Raw genomic sequence first — 22,410 nt, 5'->3', positions numbered from 1 at the left:
TCATGCACTGCCATCTGAGATGGCCAGTCTTGGCGAGATGGCACATCACGTGACTTCTCCAGCCCCGCGATGATCATTACCTTTTGACGTGGACGTCCATAGGCCTTCCGCTATCTCGTCACTTGTCAAGGAGAGAATCCTTCTTGTTACTTGTAACAAATACCCTCTCTATTTTCTAATCTAATTTAGAAAAGCTTAGCTATAACGCTAGCTAGGCCTCCCCTATCAAATAGCTATACCTAAAACAGAGCTTAGATAGAGTCGGAAAACAGAGGCACCGAACAGACCCTAAGATAAGCATGTCGTCCAGATAGGCATGTCGTCCAGATAGGCATGTCGTAGGTTGGCCGACGACGGAGGTGACAAATGGATCTGTTGCAACGATAATGTGTACGAGTATATAAGTCGCCTTGACAAAGCTGAGTTGGAGTACCCAGGGATCGTATTCATAGCTTCTACTTGATTGGAAAAGATGAAGGCCTTTGTGCAACTTGTTCCATTGCTTACGTCTTTGGCTATTGCATCGCCTGTCGATCTCACTCGATCACAGCTACACAGGCTATTCGTACGCCAGGACATCCAGACACCAATCAATGCCTCTCTTCCAAATGTCACAATATTCGCAACCGGAGGCACAATTGCCTCGCAAGGCAGCACAAACACACAAACAACCGGCTACTCAATTGGCCTTGGAGTCCAACAACTAGTCGATGCGGTGCCGGAACTGCTCAACATCTCCAACATTGCCGGATACCAGGCCTCCAACGTACCGTCTGGAGACATCAACGAAACAATCAGCTTGTACCTTGCGCACATGATCAATGAAGAGCTCGCAAAAGACGATATATCCGGCGTCGTCGTCACGCACGGCACCGACACGCTCGAGGAAACTGCCTTCTTCCTCGAGAGCACCGTCAACTCGACCAAGCCCGTCATCGTCGTCGGCGCCATGAGACCCGCCACAGCCCTCAGCGCCGACGGCCCACTGAACCTCTACCAAGCCGTCAAGCTCGCCGGCTCGCCCGCCGGACGCAACCGCGGCACCATGATTGTCCTCAACGACCGCATCGGATCCGCTTTTTACACCACCAAAATGAACGCAAACTCCCTCGATACCTTTTACTCGACCGAAGCAGGCCAACTCGGCGTCTTCATCAACCAAGTCCCTTACTTCTTCTTCCATCCCTCCGAGCCCGTCGGCCGCGTCGTCTTCAACGTCTCAAACGTCACCGATCTGGTTCCCGTACCCATCTTGTACGCCCACCAGGACATGCTGCCTGCGCTTTTCCCCGCCTGCTACGACGCCGGCGCAAAGGGTATCGTGTATGCCGGTGTCGGTGCCGGAGGTATGTCGAGCGCTGCAAATACAAATGCAGAGGCCCTGTACAATGCTACTGGCATCCCCATTGTTGCTAGTCATAGAAGTCCAGATGGTATGGTTCCCCCGCCGAATGGAGATCCCGATTTTACTATCTCTAGTGGGTTTTATAACCCTCAGAAGTCGAGGATTTTGCTGCAGTTGGCCCTGACGTTGGGCTGGGGCGAGGAGCAGATTAGAGAGTTGTTTGCGAAGGGGTATCTCATGCCTTGATAGGAACTCAAGTGACTTTATATATATATATATATATATATACATGATTAGACTTACGATATATGATGCTCAGTACCGTCTCCTTAACTATGATAGTATTTAACACATGCTCGCAATCATTTTTGTTAATGTCGAATCTATCGTTTTTCCAATGGAACAAAATCAGAAGTCAAGATTCGTAGAAATCGTAGCCTACATGTACAAAAAACAACCAGTCTCTACCTATGACAACCGCCAAGCAGCAGGAAAAAAAACGATAGAAGATGCCGACTATTGAATGATCTAAAAGCCTGACACTAGTCGCAAGAAGTTTGGAAAAACAGGTCTTGGAGATCCTCTAAAATACCCAAGCGAGCCATAAACGACGTTATCAAGTTATAAACTAGTGAGGGTCGGGTGCAGTACCTTTTTTTTACGCCAAACAATCCTTGACGTCGCCTTCCCCATTGCACTCGTGAGAAGAAAATGTAAAGGAATTGCGATCCCATCAAGACACCCCCTCTCCCTTTTCACATGTCTATATACCACTACCAACACTTCCCTGGCTATTCTCCCTTCGCGGCCCGCCTTCCATGCCTTCAAAAGCACTACCACGCCTCCCCAGGTTGAACATACTTCCCTCGCTACCCTGTCTTCTCCCGGCAATGCCACTAGGCCCTCCAAACGTACTACTCAACGTCCACCCTCCAGCCGCCGGGCTTGCATCTCTAATGCTAATCGCTGGGGGTAATCCTAGACTTGGTATCTTATCCTCGCCTACGGGTAAGATTCGTGGTGAAGGCGAAGGAGCGTGGCGGAGTCCTTCGGCGTAGAAGGAAGAGAGGAGAGAGATGTTGGAGCAGAATGCTTCTACTTCGTCCTTGACTTGTTCGGGGGTCAGCGAAGTGGTAGCTGCGAGGTGCGGCGTGGTGGCTGTAGACGATCTCTGTTCGTGGCTGGTGAGTGCGGTGTGTAAGAGACTAGCATCCTGGACTGGTCGAGCCAAGGGACTCGAAAAGGGACTACGATGGGGATTGCCACGCTCTGCTGCAGGTGTGGAAGGTATGCGACTGCTCTGGCTACCGTCCATTGTCGCTTTTTTGTGCTCATAAGGATCGACATGGCGAATCCTACTGTTGTCTTTGGCACGATTGTGTGCCAGGCGATTCGCTAGCAGCAAGAAGTTTCCTTCGTCGGTGATCTGAGCGAGTAGTCCTCCACTGCGATGAATGAATTGCGTATACTTGTAGTCTGGGGTACCCCAGGAATACGTTACTTCCACGTCTGGTGGAAATGCGCTCGCAGCTTCCATGTCAAGAACAAAGTTTAACCTCCGTAACAGAGCTTTATGATACACAAATTTGTCTGTCCTAGAGTATTGAGGAGAGAAGCTAGTCGAGTCCCACATATTCTCCGGCTGGGATTTAGGAGGCTGGAGTGCGAGCTTGACCAGATATGGAGACCGGAAGGGGTGATGGTCAACAATGTTTGCTACCTCGGCAATAGGGACTTCGACAAGTTTTAGGCCGTACTTTTCTACGCTTGTAGCCCAGGTAACAATGGCGTCTTCTATAAGCTTTGCCGTTACATTCATCCAATCGATGCGGATGTGGTAGCAATTGTCAGGGTTATGCAGACGATCATAGTGTAATGAGATAATCTCAGGGCGGTATGAACGCTTCCTAGGATCCACGTCGTAGCGCATAACGCGGGACAGAATGACTTTCTTCTTGGGAGGCTCAGCACGTGTTGGGGTTTTCTCGCCTTCTTGGGGAGAGTCAGAGTTTGTAGATGATGAATCCCCTGTGCTAGGTCGTGATTTGATGCTCTTCGAGATCAAAGGCGATGTCCGCGGCGCCTCTGACAGTGGCGTAGAAGGAACTGACTTGTCTGTCTTTCGCATGCCGAACCATCCGGTTCGCGACTCGACTCGAGGAGCCCGATATTCTGCCGCAATCTGGAAGAAGAAGTTGCCGTCACGGAATGGATGTCTTCGCTGCACATGCTGAATCAGGCCCTTGTGCATGAGTTCGTTTCCGAAATCGACAGCTTCATCTCTAGTTTCAATGTCCTTGAAATTCGAGAGGAGCCAGTTGGTTAAGTCAAAGCCCAAGAAGCAATTGTAGTGCAACTTCAAGTGCCATCGGCGATCAAGCATCTGAATGCCTTTCTCACCTTGCAAATCTTCTGCGAGCTTTTTGATATCAATATTCGATGTATGGTACTTCTCAGAGTCTGGGAAGACAGAGGTCTGAAACTCGCTGTCTGTATCTTCGAGTAAAGAATTGCCTAGTCCCGCCGCTACAACCGCCGAGGGATCGCGAGTGTGGTATTCAATTGCAAGGGGATTTGGGTCTTTTTGTTTCGAAGCATAAGAGGGCTGGGAATAACGCTCCTCTGGAGATATGAAACGAAATTTTTGCCACAACTGCGTGAGCTTTCGGATCCCCTCTAAACGTATCTCCTCCTCGGAGTCTTCAGTAAGCATTGGGAGTGGCCGCCTATGCACTGCCGGTATCTCAACAGGAATCAAGACGAAGCGCGCTCTCCAAAAGCGTAGGATTTCGGAAAACTCATCATGATAGCCAGCTAAGAATGTATCGATGATATTCCAATTGTATTCCCTTCGCGGTGGCCGTAGGATTACGTCTCTGGGGTCATAGGTGTCTTCAAAAGCCGTACGGATGTAGGGTCGATACGGAAAAGGCTTATCGACGCCGGCGGAGGACTCCAAAGCTGTCGTGGGCTTTCGGTTATAGCGTCTTACCTCTACCTCTCCACCTGCCACACAAACTAGTTGATGGATGCTATTTCCCACGCTCATAAAAACGGTGTCTCCATCGTTGGACATGTATTCAGGTGCTAGGATGCTAGCGAGGGTTTTCTCTTGTCGCCCTGAAAACTCTGCAACAGAAGAGCCCACAACAATCTGAAATCCGTGAGAAAGACGAAAAGCGATGAGCTCCTTGATTAGAGACTCCCTGCTCTTTGGAGCCTCCAGCATATCGTCATCTTCGTTTTGTGTAATCTTGTATGGACTCTCATTGTATTCCGATGCGACTTGCTCGATAGTAGGGAACCACTCATGAGTCAAAGGGACAGCGGCGGGCGAGCACAACGACCTCCATTTCACGGTACCGGTTCGTAGCGTTCTGGGGAAGACGTGATGCCAGCGCCGATATTGATTTTTGGAGTTGATGTTGTTCTTCTTTGGATTACAAGGATTGACCAAGACTGCCCAGGGCGAGATGGCACTTGTCGGGGACAGGGTTCGTGGAACATCTCTCGCACCTCCGCTAGAAGACAGATCTGGTTTCGGTCCAACATGCTCCCCCGTCCCGCGAGCACCCGCAAGAAGAAACGTGGACCCGGGATCTCGAACGGCCGAGCTAGATTGGGAAGGAATAGATGGTTTGTTGAATCGCATACCTCTGACAGTCTCAATAGAACGGCTAGCCCGATCAGAAGCGAGCGACTCAGCTGACACAGGGCCAGCGCGAGATGCGGGTTTGATGGCAATAGGCTGTGAAGCTTTCTCTGTAGAAGTATGGCGTGTGCTAGCCAACCTTTCGGCAATGACCCCCTTTTGGTTATTCTCAACGGTCAGCATGGCAGGTTTAACCTTACCTTGGCTGATATCGATAGTAGCGTCTCCGAGGGTCGGTTTGGCTGGCGTTGCTTTTCCACCGAAGCTCATCTGTCTTAGAAACCAGTTGGAAGGTCTACTTTTTATCTCGGCCTTGGTTGAAGTGTTCGTTGCCGCGCCAGTGAGAGGAGGGAGACCGGCTCGCCTTGAAGGAGACACTCCTCGGCTGGGTGCAGGAGAATGCTTTGAGGTGGCCTGCATGGAAGGACGATGGCTTTGAGAGTCCTCAGAATCTCCTCTTTTGTGGGATACTGGACGCCCCATACTGACACTGCCTCTTGCCAAGTTCTTTTGCCGTTGCAGGATGTCAGCACGTGGCATGCCTTCGACTTTGTGATCAGACATGCGATAGACAGTACCACGTGGAGAATGACTCTCAACCTCTTTTGTCTTCTCGCGCATAAGTTGCGGGAAGTTGTTTTCAGGCGGTGGACGGGCGGTTTTAGGAATCGACGGGCCGACACTGCGGAATGAAGAAGAAAGTTGAAAACTCCTGGATAGTTTAGGTGAGCCACTGGATAGCTGGTCGCTCAGCCTTCTTTGATGTGCTTGATACTCTGATACAGGGTGTCTTTCCATGATTGGAGAGAACACGCCATTGTCATATGCTTCCATCCAGTTCTTGTATGCAGTTCTACCTTCGTCTAATTGGTCATTCCCATACTCTTTGTCCCCTCTTGAAGAGTAAGAGCCTGCTCCCGTAGTCGAGCGTTTGACTACAGTGACTATTTTCTGGTCATCCTCGTCTCGGTCGAACGATTCACGCAGATGGTGTGGGTACATTGGGTCCTCTTCCAGGTACGGAATAGCAACGTCTCCCATTTCATTCTCCATAACACCCATCATTTGGAGTTCGAAAAGACGACATCTGAGGGAGAAGATGCGACCTTTTTTTCGAGACTTCTTCACGATTTTGTCGGCTTTTCGAGGTTTTGTAAGCTCCAAAATCTCTTCAGAAGTGCCGGACCAGAAAGAGATATCCACCCAATATGGCATTGCGAATCTCCAGTTGTCTGTAGCTTCTGTGGGGTTGTCTATCGGTATGTGCTGCATGGTGGAGGTGCGAGAAACGGAACCAAAGATAGGCTGACTTTGGCGGGGAGTTTGATCCTCTTCAGTCCGCGATATTCCTACAGGTGCACGATGTTTCTCTTGCTCAGCCTTCAAGTCGGAAACCGAGCGGGGGGTTTGATACTTGAAAAGAGGTACGGAATGAAGTGGCATTGGTGAGAGGCACACCAAGTCAATGCCGATGCCCGATCCAATAAGTGTATCTGTAGTCAATTTGAGCATGTTGTAGTCCACCTCGAAAACACCTGTTCCAGGGCTAACGACTATAACGGAGATACCTGTTCGAACGAGGTCGCGATCAATATAGTCTTTGGAAAACTGGGCTGCGGCTAGGTTAATAGCTTCAAGAATATTGCCTTGACTTGCAGATGATGGTCTTCCAGCGACGACGAATTCAGACATTGGACCATCCACACCTGCATCATCTTTGTTCGCGACTTGCTTGACAGGTTTGCGCACAAGAGAAACTTCGCGAAGGAACATTCTAAACTCTTTCTTGAGCTGATACAAGATGTTGATCCAGTCACCACTAGCCATGTCGCTCACAACGACCCGATAGTAATCCCTGAAAGTGCCCGAATGCGAATCAAAGTGCGTGTCGCTTGTCGCTCCCTCGAGATGATCAGCTACTAATTCGCCGTCGTATTGCATTCGAGTAAAGAGGATGATGGTGACAAGATGTCGTGCGTTGATTCTCAACCATCTTTTAAAAAGATCCGGGAGGAAGCCGCTGACGACTTTGTTGAACATGATCTCTCCGGCGCCTTCGGTATCAAAGTCCCACATCTCCCGAGACATCTGGATAAATAGGGTGTAGCGTGCCGATTCGCTGCGAAATATGGGTTTGGACTTGGGCGAAAAATAGCCAGAATGGACAGACTGGCCATTGATGTAGATGTGCTTGATAGTAGCTTTGATGGTCCCCATGAACAGTAGCCTCTGGCCCCGGTAAACGGTACGTTTGCTGAGCTCGGAGATTGCCATGCGCCACATATCTGCACGTGCGAGGTACTCATCACGAAACACGATTTCTACATGATGGGCTTCATGTAGGTCTTCATCAGCCTCGGTCACCACAACTTGCATTCTATTGCGGAATCCGAATACCTTGGCAATGCGCTCGGATATAGAGACCTTAGCTAAGTCAGTTGTGCCTCGTGCCAATATCAGATGTCACGTACCTGCAGGTTCGGATACTTTGACTTCAAGTCTGGAGAAAGAGGTTTTGGGACAAAAACATAGGCTTTGTCCGCGTCGACGTCGCGGCCACCGGGAATAGTCGATCCATTCTCATCGAGGGTTATCGTGTTCGAGTCTCGACGATGTCTCCTCGGATAGCCATGATTGTGGCCATCTCTAGAAGATGTATCGTGTTTGTGTTGTGCACCATCATGCTGTGCGCTCTTCGGTCCTGCATGGAAATTGCGAATGGCGTTGTCTTCCTGTATGGCTACTATCTGAAGCAAGGAACCAGCACCGGTAGGGACCTCGGGAAATTTCTCGCTGTTAAACACGATTTCATCTCTTGAGAAGTTGTCGTCATGCGTCCATAGGGTACACACTTTCTGCACTCGGGCCTGTTGCGGATGTGATGCGGACTTCGACATGATTCTTATTGATGTTGCGGAGGGTGGCTCTAGCTATGCGCTGGCTCACGAATGTTTGCATTTTACTTATCCAAACATGCTGAACGTGCGTCCTTCCATTATTTGGGATAACAAGTAATGACCAATGGTTCAAGAGCGATATCGCAACCAAAGGTGATGGTGTGATGGTCGTGTCGCGTCGCGGCCTGCGACATACTGTGAAAGAGCGCCAAGGCGCTACAGTCTCTTTACGTAAGCCCGGATAACGCGCTATGCAGAAGCGGCGACTTGACTCTACTTGGAGCACAACCTGTTTATGAATTGTCTATGCTAAAATACGAGCGATGTATCATAGTAAATACTTCCAGGTTGAAATATTTGACAGGACAGGTGCTGTATCAAAGGGGAATATCAGGCGTGAAGAGAACGGTTTTTAGGCATGATTCACAAGGAACGGGCGTTTGGTCTGCAGCGCATCTGTTCCTGTCGAACACAAGCAGTGTATGACAGTCTTCTCGCATACCTAAACGTTCTCAACCCTTGCCTTCATCTCTTCTAAATCTTCACCCTCAACACTGTCCTGCTTCTCTTTGACAAACCTTTCCAGTGCCCCATCAATCTCGTCTGTTCCATCGACAAAATCAAGCCATCCCTTCAAACCGTCCTTTTCCAGGGCTCTAACTATCACCTCGGCAACCGTCGCACGACTGACCTTTTCTCCAGCTCCAATCCTGCCCATTTTTACCTTACCAGCTGGCTCCTCGGTCAACGTACCAGGCCTCAAACTGATACCGCAGAAGCGCTCGTTAGCTGGCACGCCCTCCTTTTCTTCTTTTGCTAAACGATCATTGGATAAGACGGTAAGAACCTCATCAGCTGCAACTTTGGCTTTGTAATAGTTCGGTAGGATCTCGTTATTGACTTTTTGTGCAGAATCCCAGTCCTCGTCGTTCCACCAGGGCGCGCGGCCGCGGCGGGAGGCAAGGTAAGATACATTGAGAAACTTTTTGACAGAAGGTGTGTGAATGCTGGCTTTTGTAAAGGCAATGGCTGCGTCGCGGTCGATTGCGAAAGTCATTTCTGCGCCGCCTTTCCCTCCAGCACCTGCTATGCGGTCAGAGTGTCTCCATAACCCTCCAAAGGCCCCATTTCGTTGAAATCCTAGCCAGAGAGACCAAAGGAAAGGAAAGATGAACATACCAGCACTCCATACAACCCAGTCAGGCTTCACCTGATCCAAAATAGTCTTTGCTTTCTTCTCATCCTGGACATCTGCAACGCTGCTGACAAGCACACTTAGCTTGCCGGGCTGACCCTGACCTAACTTCTCTATGGCGGGTTGCTGTGAAGCAGTACGAATCATGCTTGTCACATTCCACGACTTCGCTAATAGAAGGGGTGTGAGAAGCTGAGCAACCTTGCCGTGGCCGCCGATTAAGAGCACGTTGTGTGTCATGATGGTGGGAGTTGCCAAACAATATTTGCTTAGAAAGGATCGCGAAAATGAGGAAAGAGGATGTAGAATTTATTCAGAATATCACAGGAAGAATTACTTCAGACGATGGAAGTCAGTCAACGTTTGTAGGCAACGCCGGCACATCGATCGTTGCTGGATGCGGTGCTGATGCAATTGCCAAGATGACGTCGTGCGCGTCTTGACCCTCCGAATAAGCGCCGATAGACTGAATGCTTTGTAAGGAATAAACTTCAACACTGCCCATTTCGATTCCGATCAACAATGCGTATGAGATCATCACGTGGTAAGATTAAAGCAGAGCTTTTGTAATATGAAATGTATTGTTTTGAACTTTTTTGGGTCGTTTCGGGGCACATTGCAGGAGTACCGGATGTTTGGTGCCAGTGCTAAACGGCTGTGAGAAAGAAAGAAAAAAGAAACAACTGGTGGACCGAGAAGTTTTCTATGGACGGGTAAAGCAAAAGGACCTTGAATAACAGAACAGTCGGTGCAGGCACGACCAAATAACATGAATAAAGGGATATGGGTATTTACGACATTACCGGGCCCCTAGGGCCAAAAGAAAACACCTATGACGCCGATGAATGCTTGAAATATATGCTGCTTGGAATGAAACAGTTATTACACCCGAGTCTCCAAGCTACAGAGAGGTTCGTGCGAGGTATATATGTATGTATGTGTGGGGTTTTGAGGGCGTAGGAAAGAATTAGGCCTTATGTGCCAGGGCCAGTTGGCTTGGATTGTTCGTCGGCGTGACTGGAGAAAGGCCCTACGTTGAAATCGGGTGTTGTTTCTATGTTTTGGCTGGGAGGACCGCGGTACTCACTCGCGTCAGGAGCAAGGATGGGATCGGTCGACTTGGTGTCAGGGTGAACTTCGATACCATCTTGAGCCTCGAGATCTTGCTTCGTGGTATTGCGGCTGAATTTGATGGAGTCGTTGTCACCACTGCCGCGGTCAATCGGTGACCAGCCTCCAATGCTGCCTGCAACGATACCAGCCATGACAGTCGCCGGACCAAACGCGGAATTAGAACGGGACCTGGCGCGGCGACGACTACTGGGAGAAGGTGGGGCATGAGAACCGTCATCAGTTTGGACGCCATTATTGGGAGTACCGGGTAGAGAGTGACTGGATCGTGATCGGGTAAAGATTTCCCTGGGATGTTGCACCTTGAACTTGATAGCACTGAGACGGCCGCCGCGGACTTTTCTGAGAAAGGCAAGTTCATCGCGAACCTCCAGTAGTCCTTGGTTCCAGTAGTAGTCGTCATCTGAAACGACAAGCTCGGGAGTTTGCTTGCGCCTGAAGAAGTCGGGAATGCATTTCCTGATAAGCTCATCAGGTATCAAGCGAACAATGACACCGACCGGTAGAGACAGGAAGCCCAACACTATTGAGTAGCCCCATTGAGGGCCGTTGAGTCTCGTAACCTTGAAAGCTTCGCCACCGACAAATATAATCATGGTCTGACCTCCAATCATAATGCACAAAATGATGATAAAGAACCAGTTGTGGGTAATGCCTTCAAATACATTGAAGCGGTTGTCGAGGCGGCGGTTGTTGAGAGCGTTGAAAATTTGCATCCAGACAAAGGTGTTGAACACCAAAGCAGGTAATTGCTGCTGCTCACGCGGGCTATGGTAACTGAGCATAGATTCGCCGGCAAAGAAGAGAATAAACGTAACAACCAGCTGGTAAATTGACTGCCCGATGATCATTTTCCACATGCGCAACGTGATCAAAGGTGCGGATTTAGGGTCAGGCTTGCGGTCAAGAAGACTGCGAGTGGGAGGATCAGTTGCGAGCGCCAGAGCGGCAAAGGTATCCATGATGAGATTGACCCAAAGCAGTTGGACAGCAGTCAGCACAGATTGCTGGTCGCTACTGGAAACAGCGGAGACGAAGGTGAGAAGTACAGCCGTGATGTTGACTGTGATTTGAAACTGCAAGAACTTCTTGACAGCGTCATTGACAGCACGACCCCAGAGCAGCGCCTTTACGATGGACGCAAAGTTGTCGTCCATGAGAATGATGGCAGAAGCTTCTTTCGCAACCTCAGTGCCCGCGATTCCCATAGAGAAACCGACATCGGCAGTTTTGAGCGCGGGTGCATCGTTGGTTCCGTCACCAGTGACAGCTACTGTCTCACCAAGCTCTTTGAGGCGCTTGACAAGCTTGCGTTTATCGTCTGGGCTGGACCGGGCAAGAACACAGAGCTTGGGAATGACGGCATCCATGTCACGCTTTGACAGTTTACGGAAAGTAGGGCCCTCCATAACAACACCGCCAGGGACCAGGATTCCACAATCTTCGGCAATTGCCTTGGCAGTCAAAACATTGTCACCGGTGACCATACGAACGTAAACACCGGCATGTTGACAGTCCTTTACAGCCTCACGAACGTTGTCTCGCAGAGGATCCTGGATACCGACGATGGCTAGAAAGATCATTTTCTTGGCTATATCCTTGAAGACAGCTTGGGTCGGGTCATCCTCATTCTTGGATGATTCGGCGGGCGGCCAGCTTTCGAAATCGCGGTAAATGAGGCCGATGGTTCGTAAAGAGCGGGATGCGTAAGTTGTGATGATGTGCTCGAGTGCTTCGCGGTTGTCGGCAGTCATGGGAGCCTCGATAAGTTCCTTGTTGGCGTCGGTGACGATCTTGTCGCACATTGCGAGCAGAATCTCGGAAGCACCCTTGACATACATACGGTAGCGACCATCGCTTAGTTTAGCGACGGCGCCAGAACACTTGATTGCAGAGTCGAAGGGGATCACCTGGACGATGTTGGCGTTGGCGCGCTCCTGGGCAACATTGCCCAATCCCAGGTAGTCACGTGCAAATCCGAGCAAGGCTGTCTCAGTTTTAGAGCCGATGAAAGGATCAGGACCTCCAGTCTCGCCTTCGAAAGCGGTCGTGTTCTGGACAATGGATTGCAGAAGAAGGTCCTTGACATCGCGGTTCAGAGTCTCGACGAACTCCGTGGCAGACACATCGTTGGGATTCTCAACAGGAGACTGAGATACGTCCTTGCCCTTGGCTCCATCGTCAATTGGGGATACTGAGGATGCTTTGAGTTTGGAGTCGCCAAAGCGGAGAGCAGTTCCTAGGGAGCCAGCAACAACAGTCATCTTGTTCTGAGTGAGCGTACCAGTCTTGTCGGAACAAATGGTAGTGGCATTACCCATAGTCTCGCAAGACCGGAGGAGGCGGACCAGATTGTTGTCCTTGAGCATACGCGTCGTGGCGAAAGCCAATGCAAGGGTAACAGCTAGCGGAAGACCCTCGGGCACAGCGACGACAATAACCGTAATGGCGACGATGAGGATATTGAGGAAGTTCTGACCCTTCTCGGCCGGCGTGTCGTCGCTGCCCTTGAGCCTGACCAAGAACTCAATGAATAACACAACGAAAAGCAACAAAGCCGCAGCTCCACCGAGTTTGGCGATGTATGTTGCGAGCACGTTGAGCTTGTTTTGGAGTGGTGTGACTTCGCTGTCTTCGCGAAGAGACATCATGGTCTTGCCGTAGCTGGAGTGTACACCTGTAGCCGTGACCATGAAGGTACCTACGCCCTCGGAGACCTTTGCACCGGAGAGGATGAATGGATCGACCTTCTTGAGGTTGTCGTGTCGTTCAATGGCTTTGTAGGCCTCGTCGCCAGATATCTTCTTGAGCAAGTCAGATTCTCCAGTGGCCGAAGACTCGTCACACTTGATTCCGTGACCTTGGATAAGGATACCATCGACGGGGATCATGTCACCAGGCTCCAGGTTGACAACATCTCCGACAAAGATGTCGTAGACAGAGATTTCGCGAGTGGTTCCAGAGCGGATGACCTTGATGGTTCGGTCTTCCTTCTTGCGGTTAAGTTTGACGAACTGACGCTCTTTTTGCCAATCATTGGCAGCGCCAACTACGACGACAATGACAATGGCAACAATAATGGCAACACCTTCGATCCACTCTACGGCTGGCTCACCTGGCTTGTGCTCTACACCAAAAGTTTGGTATAGACCGAGAGCAAGTGAAATGACAGCGGCGCACGTCAGCAAGATAAGAACTTTGTCGTTGTAGGCCATCCACGCGAGTTGAAAGATATTTTTAGGTTTCCTGACTGGAAGTCTGTTGTCACTAAAGATGCGCTTTCGGTCAGCGAAAGCATTCTCCTTGGACCCAGTGGGTGTGCTATCGGTATGCGCAACAGCATTCGGTGATGACTTTTGCGCAGTCTCGGTAGTACTTGGTGTCGTTGCTTCTTCAAAAGTGACGACACCGTCCAAGTGCTGCTCGTCGATGCTAAGTCCGGCCTTTCGGTCGGTCCGAAGACCCTTTTCCAAGCCGTCAAGGCCTCCGAGAGCATGGAAGGCTGATAACTGAGGGGTGATTAGCACAATGAGGAGGTTGCTCAGAGACAACAACTTACGCTCTTGGGGTTGTAGAGTTTGGCCAGCTGGCCGGGCGAGAAGGCAAACTTGTTGTTTTCAACTACAAAGTCTGCCTCTGTGCCTGGATCTGGTTTCAGGGCATCCTGGTCGTTCAAGACTTCGGTGGGTGCTAGCTCTCCCTTGAAAGCATCGCCCTGCGAAGAGGCGACATATGTGCCTGAACTGTTGGATTCACCATTCTCGGTAGCCGAATCCATCGAGTTGCCTCTTGAGCGAGCGCCTGGAACATTGAGTAGGCCAGCATTGCTGGTCCACGTTGCGACGGGCGAGCTAACATTGTGAGGGCTCGTGGGCCTGCTCTCTCTGCTTTCAAAGGAATTGGCGCCGCGCAGTTCCTGCGAGGACGACGTTCGCTGGGTAGGCGATGGGTTTTCGGAGGTTGCATTTGGTGGGAATCTGTGGCTGCCGTCCTGGATATCGGCCAGAGGCACGGGATTGCTCATGTTGGCGTCGCTGGCGGCAGACGTGTCGATGGTGATGGTTGGGGCCCGCGGTCTTGAAGGACCGCTGTGTGCCTGTTCGTTCGCCATGGCAACAGGCTGGGCGGCGCAAGGCTGCAGTAGTGCAAGGCGGTAGGCTGTGCAAGCAGGCAGGGAAGCGATGGGTGTAAGCCGTAAGGATGTCAGGTGTGTATTTCCGGTGAGCTTGCTAGATTATGAGGAATAGTGCATGCGGAAAGAACATGCGGGTTATAAAGGGCGTGGCCAGAGGCGAGAGTAGGCGGTGGTTGAAGAGTGAAGCAGACGAGAGCAAAGAAACAGGCACAAAGAGCCAAAGAACGTGAATGGTCCTGGGTGGAGGCAAGAGCCAGTGGGTGAGGCCCAGCGACTAGGATCTGGTACCAACGGCTTTGTTAGCACCTGGTGGCCGTGGTAGAAGGCGTGGTGCGCGGCCAGGGCGATGGTGTGCTTACGGGACGGGGCCAGATGGCGGGTAGAGGCGATGGATTAGCGGAGGATGGAGTGAGTGAGTGATTGATTGCTTGATTGATTGATTGATTCGGTGAGTGGCTTCACCGAAGCTGGCTGGTGGATGGCGGGAGGGGGGCTATGTCACCGGGGGCTGCGCGCGTCCATTCGGGCGTGGATTGTGGCTATGCTGGAGTGGAGGAAGGTGGTGAAGGGCGAGTTGTGGGTGGCAACCAAGGCACGACAGGCGAGGACCACGGACGATCAGAAAAAAAGAGCGGAAAGGCAAGTGTTTCTTGCTTCGCGAGCAGAACAGGCCCGGCAGAACAAGGCGCATTAAGGACTGCCTGAGGCGTGTTTTCGTCGAAGCTCAACCGCCCAAGGATTGGCATGCAACCAAGACAGACACAGCCCCATCTAGCGTCGTCTTGCTCGCACGCGCACAGACTCCCGCCAAGTCCGTCTCTGCAGCCATGGCCATACGGCAACACAGCGACACGACTGCAACCAACGACACCACGTCACTGGCCAACGCCATCCCTTTTGCTTGCACTTGCATGCCGCTGCTGCTGCTGTGCTGGCTGCGTGTCCGTACATGCATTCATACTTACATATACAAAGTACATATCCAAGTACTCCATACTACACGCTGCTGACTCATTTCCACCCCAGCCCAGTCCAGCCCAGCCCAGGATACTACATACTTTTACTTATTACTGACTTTTGTACCACAATCATAGAGTGACTACATCTACGCATCCGTACTAGCATATACTGCCGCTGTAAATGCTCCATTTACTCCATGTTCACAACACGCTGCCGCTGCCCCCCCCCCCCATCGCCCCATCGCCGTCAGTGCGTCATCTTGCCGTCTCCTTTTTCTTCGCCTGGCCCATGCCTCCACCTGCATCGCTCTCCACAAGCATTCGTTTTGCTCCTCAGTGCTCATCTCTCCACGACAGTAGCCGCAACCGCCGCCTAGCCGCCTTCTCAGCCCTGGCCGCACACCTGGCCAACAATATAGCCTCCACTCATGCCCCCGGCTTTGTTGGCCCGCAGCCCTCGCGTTCCTGAAGATCAAAGGCGAGTGTGGGTGCGTAGGGGAGAGGCCAATCTCCGAGCAGCCAAGAGCCGAAGTCCTTGGCTGCTGCCAGCCCATCTCCCGCCCGTCGAGCCAGCGTCGACGTCCTAGCAGTCGAGCGTCACAGATTCCGCTTCTCCATACCTGTAGTACTTGAGTGTATTCCAGCCCTCGATGTGCGCCTTGCCTCTTCCAATCGGTCCGCCCTGCTTTCTCTCGCCCTCACCAGATGCCCAATCTGCGCGTGATGTGGTAGCGTCCACTACCTGCAACAATGACTCGCACTGCAGTTTGCATACTTGCGTAGTACACGCTCGATACGGATACCAGCCAAACATTGGCACAAGCCACGAACCCTCAGGCTGTCACCAAGCAGGCTAGTCCTACGCACTCATGCCAATTGTACGCATGTGCATATCCAAGTACATACATGGGAGATGCAAAGCCAAGAAGAGCGCAAGTGACATTTGAGTACATCCATGATGCATGCATACAACTACGAAACCTAAGCTTCTTACACCCGTCCCTCGAGGCTTGCTGAACACAAGATCTTTACGTGCTTTGCAAGTTCACATGCCGGCTGCCCCGGCTCTTGGCATCATCGGCCTAACTAGTCCAATGCCTGCAATAGCAACATGTCAAACAACCACGATCGCTAGTTTCAGGCATAGAGGTAAGAAGTCAGCAAGCTGTGTATTTGTCTAACATGGTGCGCTATTTCAGCGAGATATCCAAGGCACCGGCCCATGTGGAAGCATGTCTTGCTCTTGCCCACACGCACCAGGTCTGGTCCGGGAAACGGTCGACTGGCGCCTATTAAGCGCTGTTGTCATGGCTCAGCCAATCAGCATGCGCGCGCACCAAAGAGACCGTTTGTTATCCAACCACCATCCTTACCCCACCTGCCCAAAGGAGATACCCTATCGACTATCTACAATATGTACACAGAAGTGTAGTGTATACATACATGACTTGAAAAGGAACCAGTCTTCTTAGTGTATACACGCCTGGGCCAAGGTGGACCCCCAAATGACGTTTCTGCCATTCATGTTTCTCTGTCGACTCAGACACACTCCATTCTTCATTCTTTACACATGGTTTGGAGCCAACAAAGTTTTCAGTCGTACACCACAACCGCTGCGATAGCGTTGTACCTGCATCTCGACCCCAGATCTTCGTGGCTTATCCAGATACACATGTCCTGCAAGTAAGCGCCTGGCGGCTTATTACCCGTCAACGGCCATCTCAACCAACATGGCCGATGACGTCAACCTCCCCAACAATGGCTGCTACAACATGTCCTTTCGAAGTATTTGCAAAAAGAACAGCCGCTAGAGAATATCCCAGCATCCAATCACATGCAAAGCAATAGCTAGCATCAACAGAGGTATGCAGTCGTGCAAATGCATTCCCCTCATCAACTAGCAGGCCCAGATATACTCTTTTAGCCAAGCAACGCATTTGCCAAGTTGGTTTTGATTGCATACGCCTCTCAAACGAGCATACACACATCTGTATCGTAGTATGCATATACATCACCTGCTGTTCTACGACAGTCGCGCTGTATCACTATCCTTGCCATAATTTCTGTGCAGATCTCTGCCTCTCAAGTGACCACGGAGCTTGAAACTTGAGTCCTCGCCGGCATCTCGCCACCATGCGCAAATCATATGTTTGCAAACTTTATCCACACGACGTAAAACGTCATCATACCCCAGCCCGCCAAGCACATGGCAAAGACAGAAACAAGATCCTCTCGTGGCCAAGACGCTCGTCCCGCACTTGATGTTTTCAGGAGTCGTTCTCGTAGCAGTACCGAGCCACGCCAGGACTTGCATTTTGGGTCACCAGGCTGAACCCGGTTAGCCCCATTGCCTGGCTTTTGCACTGCCCGCCATCTCGCCCCTCGACCAATACTACCCAAGCCTATCAAGCGTCACCGAACCATCATTTTGCCCACAGTCGATTACCTTCAGCTTTCATCATCGTTGGACGTCTCCGGCACCCGCTTCTAACCGTTGCTACTTGAAAAGATTGGCGTACCGGCTGTTGTGTATCTAGACCTCTATGCCCAAGGACAAAGACCGTAATCCGTCACCTTTGGAACTAGATCGTCAATTTTTCAATAGTGTTCAATATGTACACTTGCCACAGAACAGCCTCTTTCCATTTGCCCTAGCACTAGTGCCTATTGTAATACTTACTTGAAATTGAAGTATTGTTGCCATGTCCACTCACTACATCTCGAATTAGGTAATGCAACCCCATATCCCTTGTCCTCTTGAACCACTATGAACCAGCTTTGATGCATTTTCTAAAACTCCAGACTGTTTGCCGTCCGCACCCGCTATGGATCATGCGCGTACACCGCAACGTCTCAAACCAGATGTTCAAGTTCTCGCCGTCCCGCTCTACCTTCCTGCACTGCCTCACCGCCCCCCACTCCGCTTGTGCAGCACACCCGCACAACCCAATCCTCGATCCCATCTTATCACACTGCATTACATCACCGCTCATTCTCTTCGCCATCCTCGGAGATAGGCTGTTTCTTCTTCTTCAAGTGCGGTAATTTAATCGCAAAAACTAGTGCATTGACAATGACAAACGTGGCCACCGCCGAGATGAAGACTAGACGCAGGCTACGACTATAGGCTTCAATGACTGTAAGACAAGCGTTAGTACTGGGGCTGTAAGGCGCTCAATTCGATAAATGAGGGGCCACGTGGATGACGCGTTGCAAGGTACTAGGGGATTATTGGTATACGAACCCTGGCTTTGATGTTTGACGTCTAGGTCAACTATGCTGCGAACTGAGCTGCGGACACGTTGGATGATCTGTGTGGGCTTGTTAGAAAAGGTTCATTCCGTGTGTGAATTCGCCGTCTCATCTTCGTCTTTTCCATTCATCCAGCTCGTGGTGTACGTTCTGCAGCACAAAAACCAGATGCTCTCCTTGACGCTTTACGTTGTAAATAGAAAGAACAAGGGCTATGCCACGTACCTTGGCCTTATCATGCCCAGTGACCAGTCTATCGAGATATGTTGCCAACGCGTTCTGCAAGATGAGACTGCTCAGTGACACTCCCATGACGATGCCCAGGCTACGCCACAGAACGAGTGTGCTGCTCATGACCGCCTGATCTTCCTGAGTGCTTGTCGCAAGAACAGCGAGACTTGTTGCTGGAAAGCTCAAGCCTTGACCGATGCTTGATGGGACTAAGAAGACAGTGGCGAGCCACTTTGGCACATTGAACATCAAAGAGAGACATGTAGCACCCAGCAGCATTGATAGTGAGCCAACGACAATAAGCCACTTCATGCGACCCGTGGCAGTCATAATGAAGCCAGCCGACACGCCACAGACAGTTAGCGCAACTGAAGGACCGGCAAGACGGAAGCCTGATACGGACGCACTCTCGAGCTCGACAGCCTGGAAATACAATGGAGCGTTGAACAGGATTGTGTTCATGCCAATCTGAGCGAAAAAGTTGTTGAAGACGAGATTGCCGCGTGGTTCGCTGAATAACATGGGCAGCGGCATGACTGGCCGCGTAGCTCTCGACTCGACTCTGATGAGCACGACACCGGTAACAAGTGCTACTACAAGTGAAGTAATAACAAACCAGTGTTTCCATGCGTAGACGTTGCCTCCAAGATTCAGACCTAAGATCAGAAATGCAACAGATATGGTCAGCAAGACCGACCCTGCTATATCAAAGCCATTCATTGCGTCTCGGAAGCCCAATCCAAACCGTTCTGCTAGATTGGGCCCAAGATTAGACGGCGTCATAACAATGGCGTTGATCAGGAGGATGAGAATGACCGGTACCTGCAGAGCAAAAGTCATCCGCCAACCTAACTTGTCGCACAAAAATCCACCAAATGCAGCACCACAGGCAGATCCACCTCCATAAAAGAGATTAATGTATGCCTGGTATTTACCTCGCACCTCTATGCTGACAAGATCATTAGTCATGATGTTGCCCATTGACAGCACGCCAGCTGCACCAATACCACAAAAGGCCCGCGCAAGAATAAAACTTGCAATACTCTGTGCAAGAGCACACCACGCCGTCGTAGCTGCAAGCAGAGCGAGGCCAGCTAAATACAGAGGCCGACGACCAAAGGTGTCTGAAAATCGGCCCATCAAAGGCTGAAGCGAGGTCGAGGTAAGCAAAAAGGCAGTCGACAACCAGGATGCAGAGTTGGATGCATGAAAGTAGGATGTAATGACTGGGTGGCTTGAAGCCATGAGGGTAGAATCAAACATGGCAATCTGGCATGATGCAATTAGCAAACCTACTACGTATAGGGGAGAGATGGTAGAAGAAAATCATTTGGACATACAAAGTACCCCAACAAGATGCCTCCAAACACGCATCGAAATCTCCAGAGCCCGACGCCTTGAAGCTTGCCATCTTGTTCGAATTTGGCCAACTCCTCTGTCTCTTGCCCTGTTGCAGAATGGCTTACAGACGCGAATGACTGCCCATGCGAGTTGCTTTGGTCGTTCTCCACAGCCGGGAACTGGGGTGCGGCTCCTTGGCCTTGCTGTGCTACTTCTGCAGCTGTGACTTCATCTCCAGCAATGTCTGTGGCACTCTGTTGGCATTGCGACACAGAGCGAAGAAGCGGTGTTCGTTCCGAGGCAGGCAAAGGCATAGCAAAAAAAAAGGAGCCTAGCGGCGCTGCAGACTCACAACAAAACCAAGACGAATATTACTAGCAGCTGTACGACCTTGGTCAAAACAGATTTCGGACCGAAGAATTCAAGTAATAGAAGGAATGGCGTGCGTTGAGACAGCTTCGCAGGTGCAGGCGTTTAATGATCGTCAGCGCTAGTAGGCCCCGAAATCGCCGTCGTTTTCCGCTATCAAAGAGGGCTGATTGCTGGCTCGCCCATGGCTTCAGCATCAAACCTCGCAAACATGAAGACTCCCTTACGCATAGCAATCCTCGAATGCGATACGCCTCCACCAGCCCTTGTTGAAAAATACGGACGATATGATCGCATCTTTACGACGTTGCTCGAAGCAGCAGCCGAGGACTTGGGCTTATCTCCGAAGCAGGACCTGGACTTGAGCGCATTCGACGTCGTCACTGCGCAAGAGTATCCTGACCTGGAAAAGATAGATGCAGTACTGATCTCGGGCTCGAGTGAGTATTCGTGTTGCTATCATCGTGCAAAAACAAAAGAAAAACAAGGATTCTTGTGACTAATCAACATCCCACCAGAGCACAACTCATTTGACAATGACCCATGGATCCTCAAGTTGGTCGAATTTACTCAAAAGTTACTCAAGCAAGACCGCGTTCGGGTGATTGGCGTTTGCTTTGGCCATCAGATTCTCGGAAGAGCTGCAGGAGCCAAAGTTGGGCGCAGTGATGATGGGTGGGAGATCTCAGTCTTGCCAGTTCAACTCACAGCGAAGGGCAAAGAGATTTTTCAACAGGATAGTCTTGTAAAGTTGCGACCATGTCATCTCACGACTCGGGTTCTCTAACCATGTTTGCAGGCAATCCACCAGATGCACAGAGATGTGGTATTCGAGTACCCTGCAGATGTCGAGAAGCTTGGCGGATCACCTCGTTGCTTGGTACAAGGCATGTACAAAAAGGGCAAATTGATTTCTTTGCAAGGTCACCCGGAATTTACCGAGCCCATTGTCTCTTACTTGGTCCAAATGAGGGCTGAACAGGGCATCTTTGAGGAAGAGCAAGCTAGGGACGCGCTAGAGAGAGTGGGCAACCATCACGACGGACTGGTCATTGCCAAGGCATTTCTCCGATTCTTGCTTGAGGACTAGGTAGCATTTGCAATTGGCCATTATACGCATGAGCAGACAATGTAATCAGGTAGCCCAGAATTCGCTGTATGGCTCGCTGCTGCGTTACCTTGTACCTGTGATGGTGATTCTTGATTCGTTGGTCGACAAGGATAGGTACCTCGCATGTGAGCTCACCTTTGCGGCAACGGACTGCACACTATATATACTCATGATTTGATTAATATTTCAAATCACAAGACTGGCTTCGTGGCGCAATGGTAGCGCGTCAGATTCCAGTTTCTCTGGAGCTTCCTGAAGGTTAGGCGTTCAAATCGCCTCGAGGTCACAAGTAATTTCTCTTTTTGGCTTCGGGAACTACACATCAAATCACCGTTCAGTGTGGGTCATCAAGCCGGTTAGTGGATCGAAGTTTTTTGTTTATTTCATTTTTATTTTGTCAAAAAGCGACCATGTTTTGCCCACCACGTATTTGCATTGGATGATGGTAGATTAGTGCTTGTGGGTGTTTGTGTTGCATGGGTGTATACATGGAGGGGGGCAATGATTGTGGAACGCGGGGTATGGCAATGCATTGATGCTGTGAAGCATAACACAAGCCTTGTGCATATCCGCGATAGATGAGCATTGCAACAGGTCAGCCGTAGGCCGCCCTCGTATCCCAACCTACGGTGCTGCCTTCTGTTTGGTGGCCATGACCAGTACGCAGAGGGCAGAGGGCAGAGGGGGTATGGTGCCGTCGTCGCCCTGCCAACGACAGCCTACTTACTGCGTGTACATGCACGTCCACACATGTATGTAGTATGCACATGTAGCATGTACATGTGCATGTGT

At 50.7% G+C, this 22,410-nt stretch overlaps 6 protein-coding genes across 6 annotated transcripts; 2 read left to right on the top strand and 4 right to left on the bottom strand.

Annotated features, from left to right (window-relative positions):
• Positions 1 to 472: 472 nt before the first annotated feature.
• COCCADRAFT_107607 (uncharacterized protein) lies at positions 473 to 1,591 on the top strand (the record flags this gene model as incomplete). Its single annotated transcript, XM_007718487.1, has 1 exon — positions 473 to 1,591. One exon carries the CDS (start codon positions 473 to 475, stop codon positions 1,589 to 1,591), a length of 1,119 nt encoding a protein of 372 aa, XP_007716677.1.
• Positions 1,592 to 2,108: 517 nt separating this feature from the next.
• COCCADRAFT_8708 (uncharacterized protein) lies at positions 2,109 to 7,894 on the bottom strand (the record flags this gene model as incomplete). Its single annotated transcript, XM_007718486.1, has 2 exons — positions 2,109 to 7,421; positions 7,469 to 7,894. 2 exons carry the CDS (start codon positions 7,892 to 7,894, stop codon positions 2,109 to 2,111), a joined length of 5,739 nt encoding a protein of 1,912 aa, XP_007716676.1.
• A 502-nt stretch (positions 7,895 to 8,396) lies between these two features.
• On the bottom strand, positions 8,397 to 9,329 carry COCCADRAFT_8707 (uncharacterized protein; the record flags this gene model as incomplete). Its single annotated transcript, XM_007718485.1, has 2 exons — positions 8,397 to 8,977; positions 9,074 to 9,329. 2 exons carry the CDS (start codon positions 9,327 to 9,329, stop codon positions 8,397 to 8,399), a joined length of 837 nt encoding a protein of 278 aa, XP_007716675.1.
• A 734-nt stretch (positions 9,330 to 10,063) lies between these two features.
• COCCADRAFT_107632 (uncharacterized protein) lies at positions 10,064 to 14,331 on the bottom strand (the record flags this gene model as incomplete). Its single annotated transcript, XM_007718484.1, has 2 exons — positions 10,064 to 13,729; positions 13,780 to 14,331. 2 exons carry the CDS (start codon positions 14,329 to 14,331, stop codon positions 10,064 to 10,066), a joined length of 4,218 nt encoding a protein of 1,405 aa, XP_007716674.1.
• A 3,965-nt stretch (positions 14,332 to 18,296) lies between these two features.
• COCCADRAFT_8705 (uncharacterized protein) lies at positions 18,297 to 20,452 on the bottom strand (the record flags this gene model as incomplete). The annotated part of the gene is made up of 4 exons (XM_007718483.1): positions 18,297 to 18,451; positions 18,559 to 18,625; positions 18,792 to 20,066; positions 20,138 to 20,452. The coding sequence occupies 4 exons, from the start codon at positions 20,450 to 20,452 to the stop codon at positions 18,297 to 18,299; spliced, it is 1,812 nt and encodes a 603-aa protein (XP_007716673.1).
• Positions 20,453 to 20,718: 266 nt separating this feature from the next.
• On the top strand, positions 20,719 to 21,597 carry COCCADRAFT_40553 (uncharacterized protein; the record flags this gene model as incomplete). The annotated part of the gene is made up of 3 exons (XM_007718482.1): positions 20,719 to 20,947; positions 21,026 to 21,252; positions 21,307 to 21,597. 3 exons carry the CDS (start codon positions 20,719 to 20,721, stop codon positions 21,595 to 21,597), a joined length of 747 nt encoding a protein of 248 aa, XP_007716672.1.
• Between the last annotated feature and the right edge of the window lie 813 nt (positions 21,598 to 22,410).

Source organism: Bipolaris zeicola (genome assembly GCF_000523435.1).
Source record: "Bipolaris zeicola 26-R-13 unplaced genomic scaffold scaffold_235, whole genome shotgun sequence".
Lineage (NCBI taxonomy): Eukaryota > Fungi > Ascomycota > Dothideomycetes > Pleosporales > Pleosporaceae > Bipolaris > Bipolaris zeicola.
This window is presented reverse-complemented; position numbering and strand designations above follow the sequence as displayed.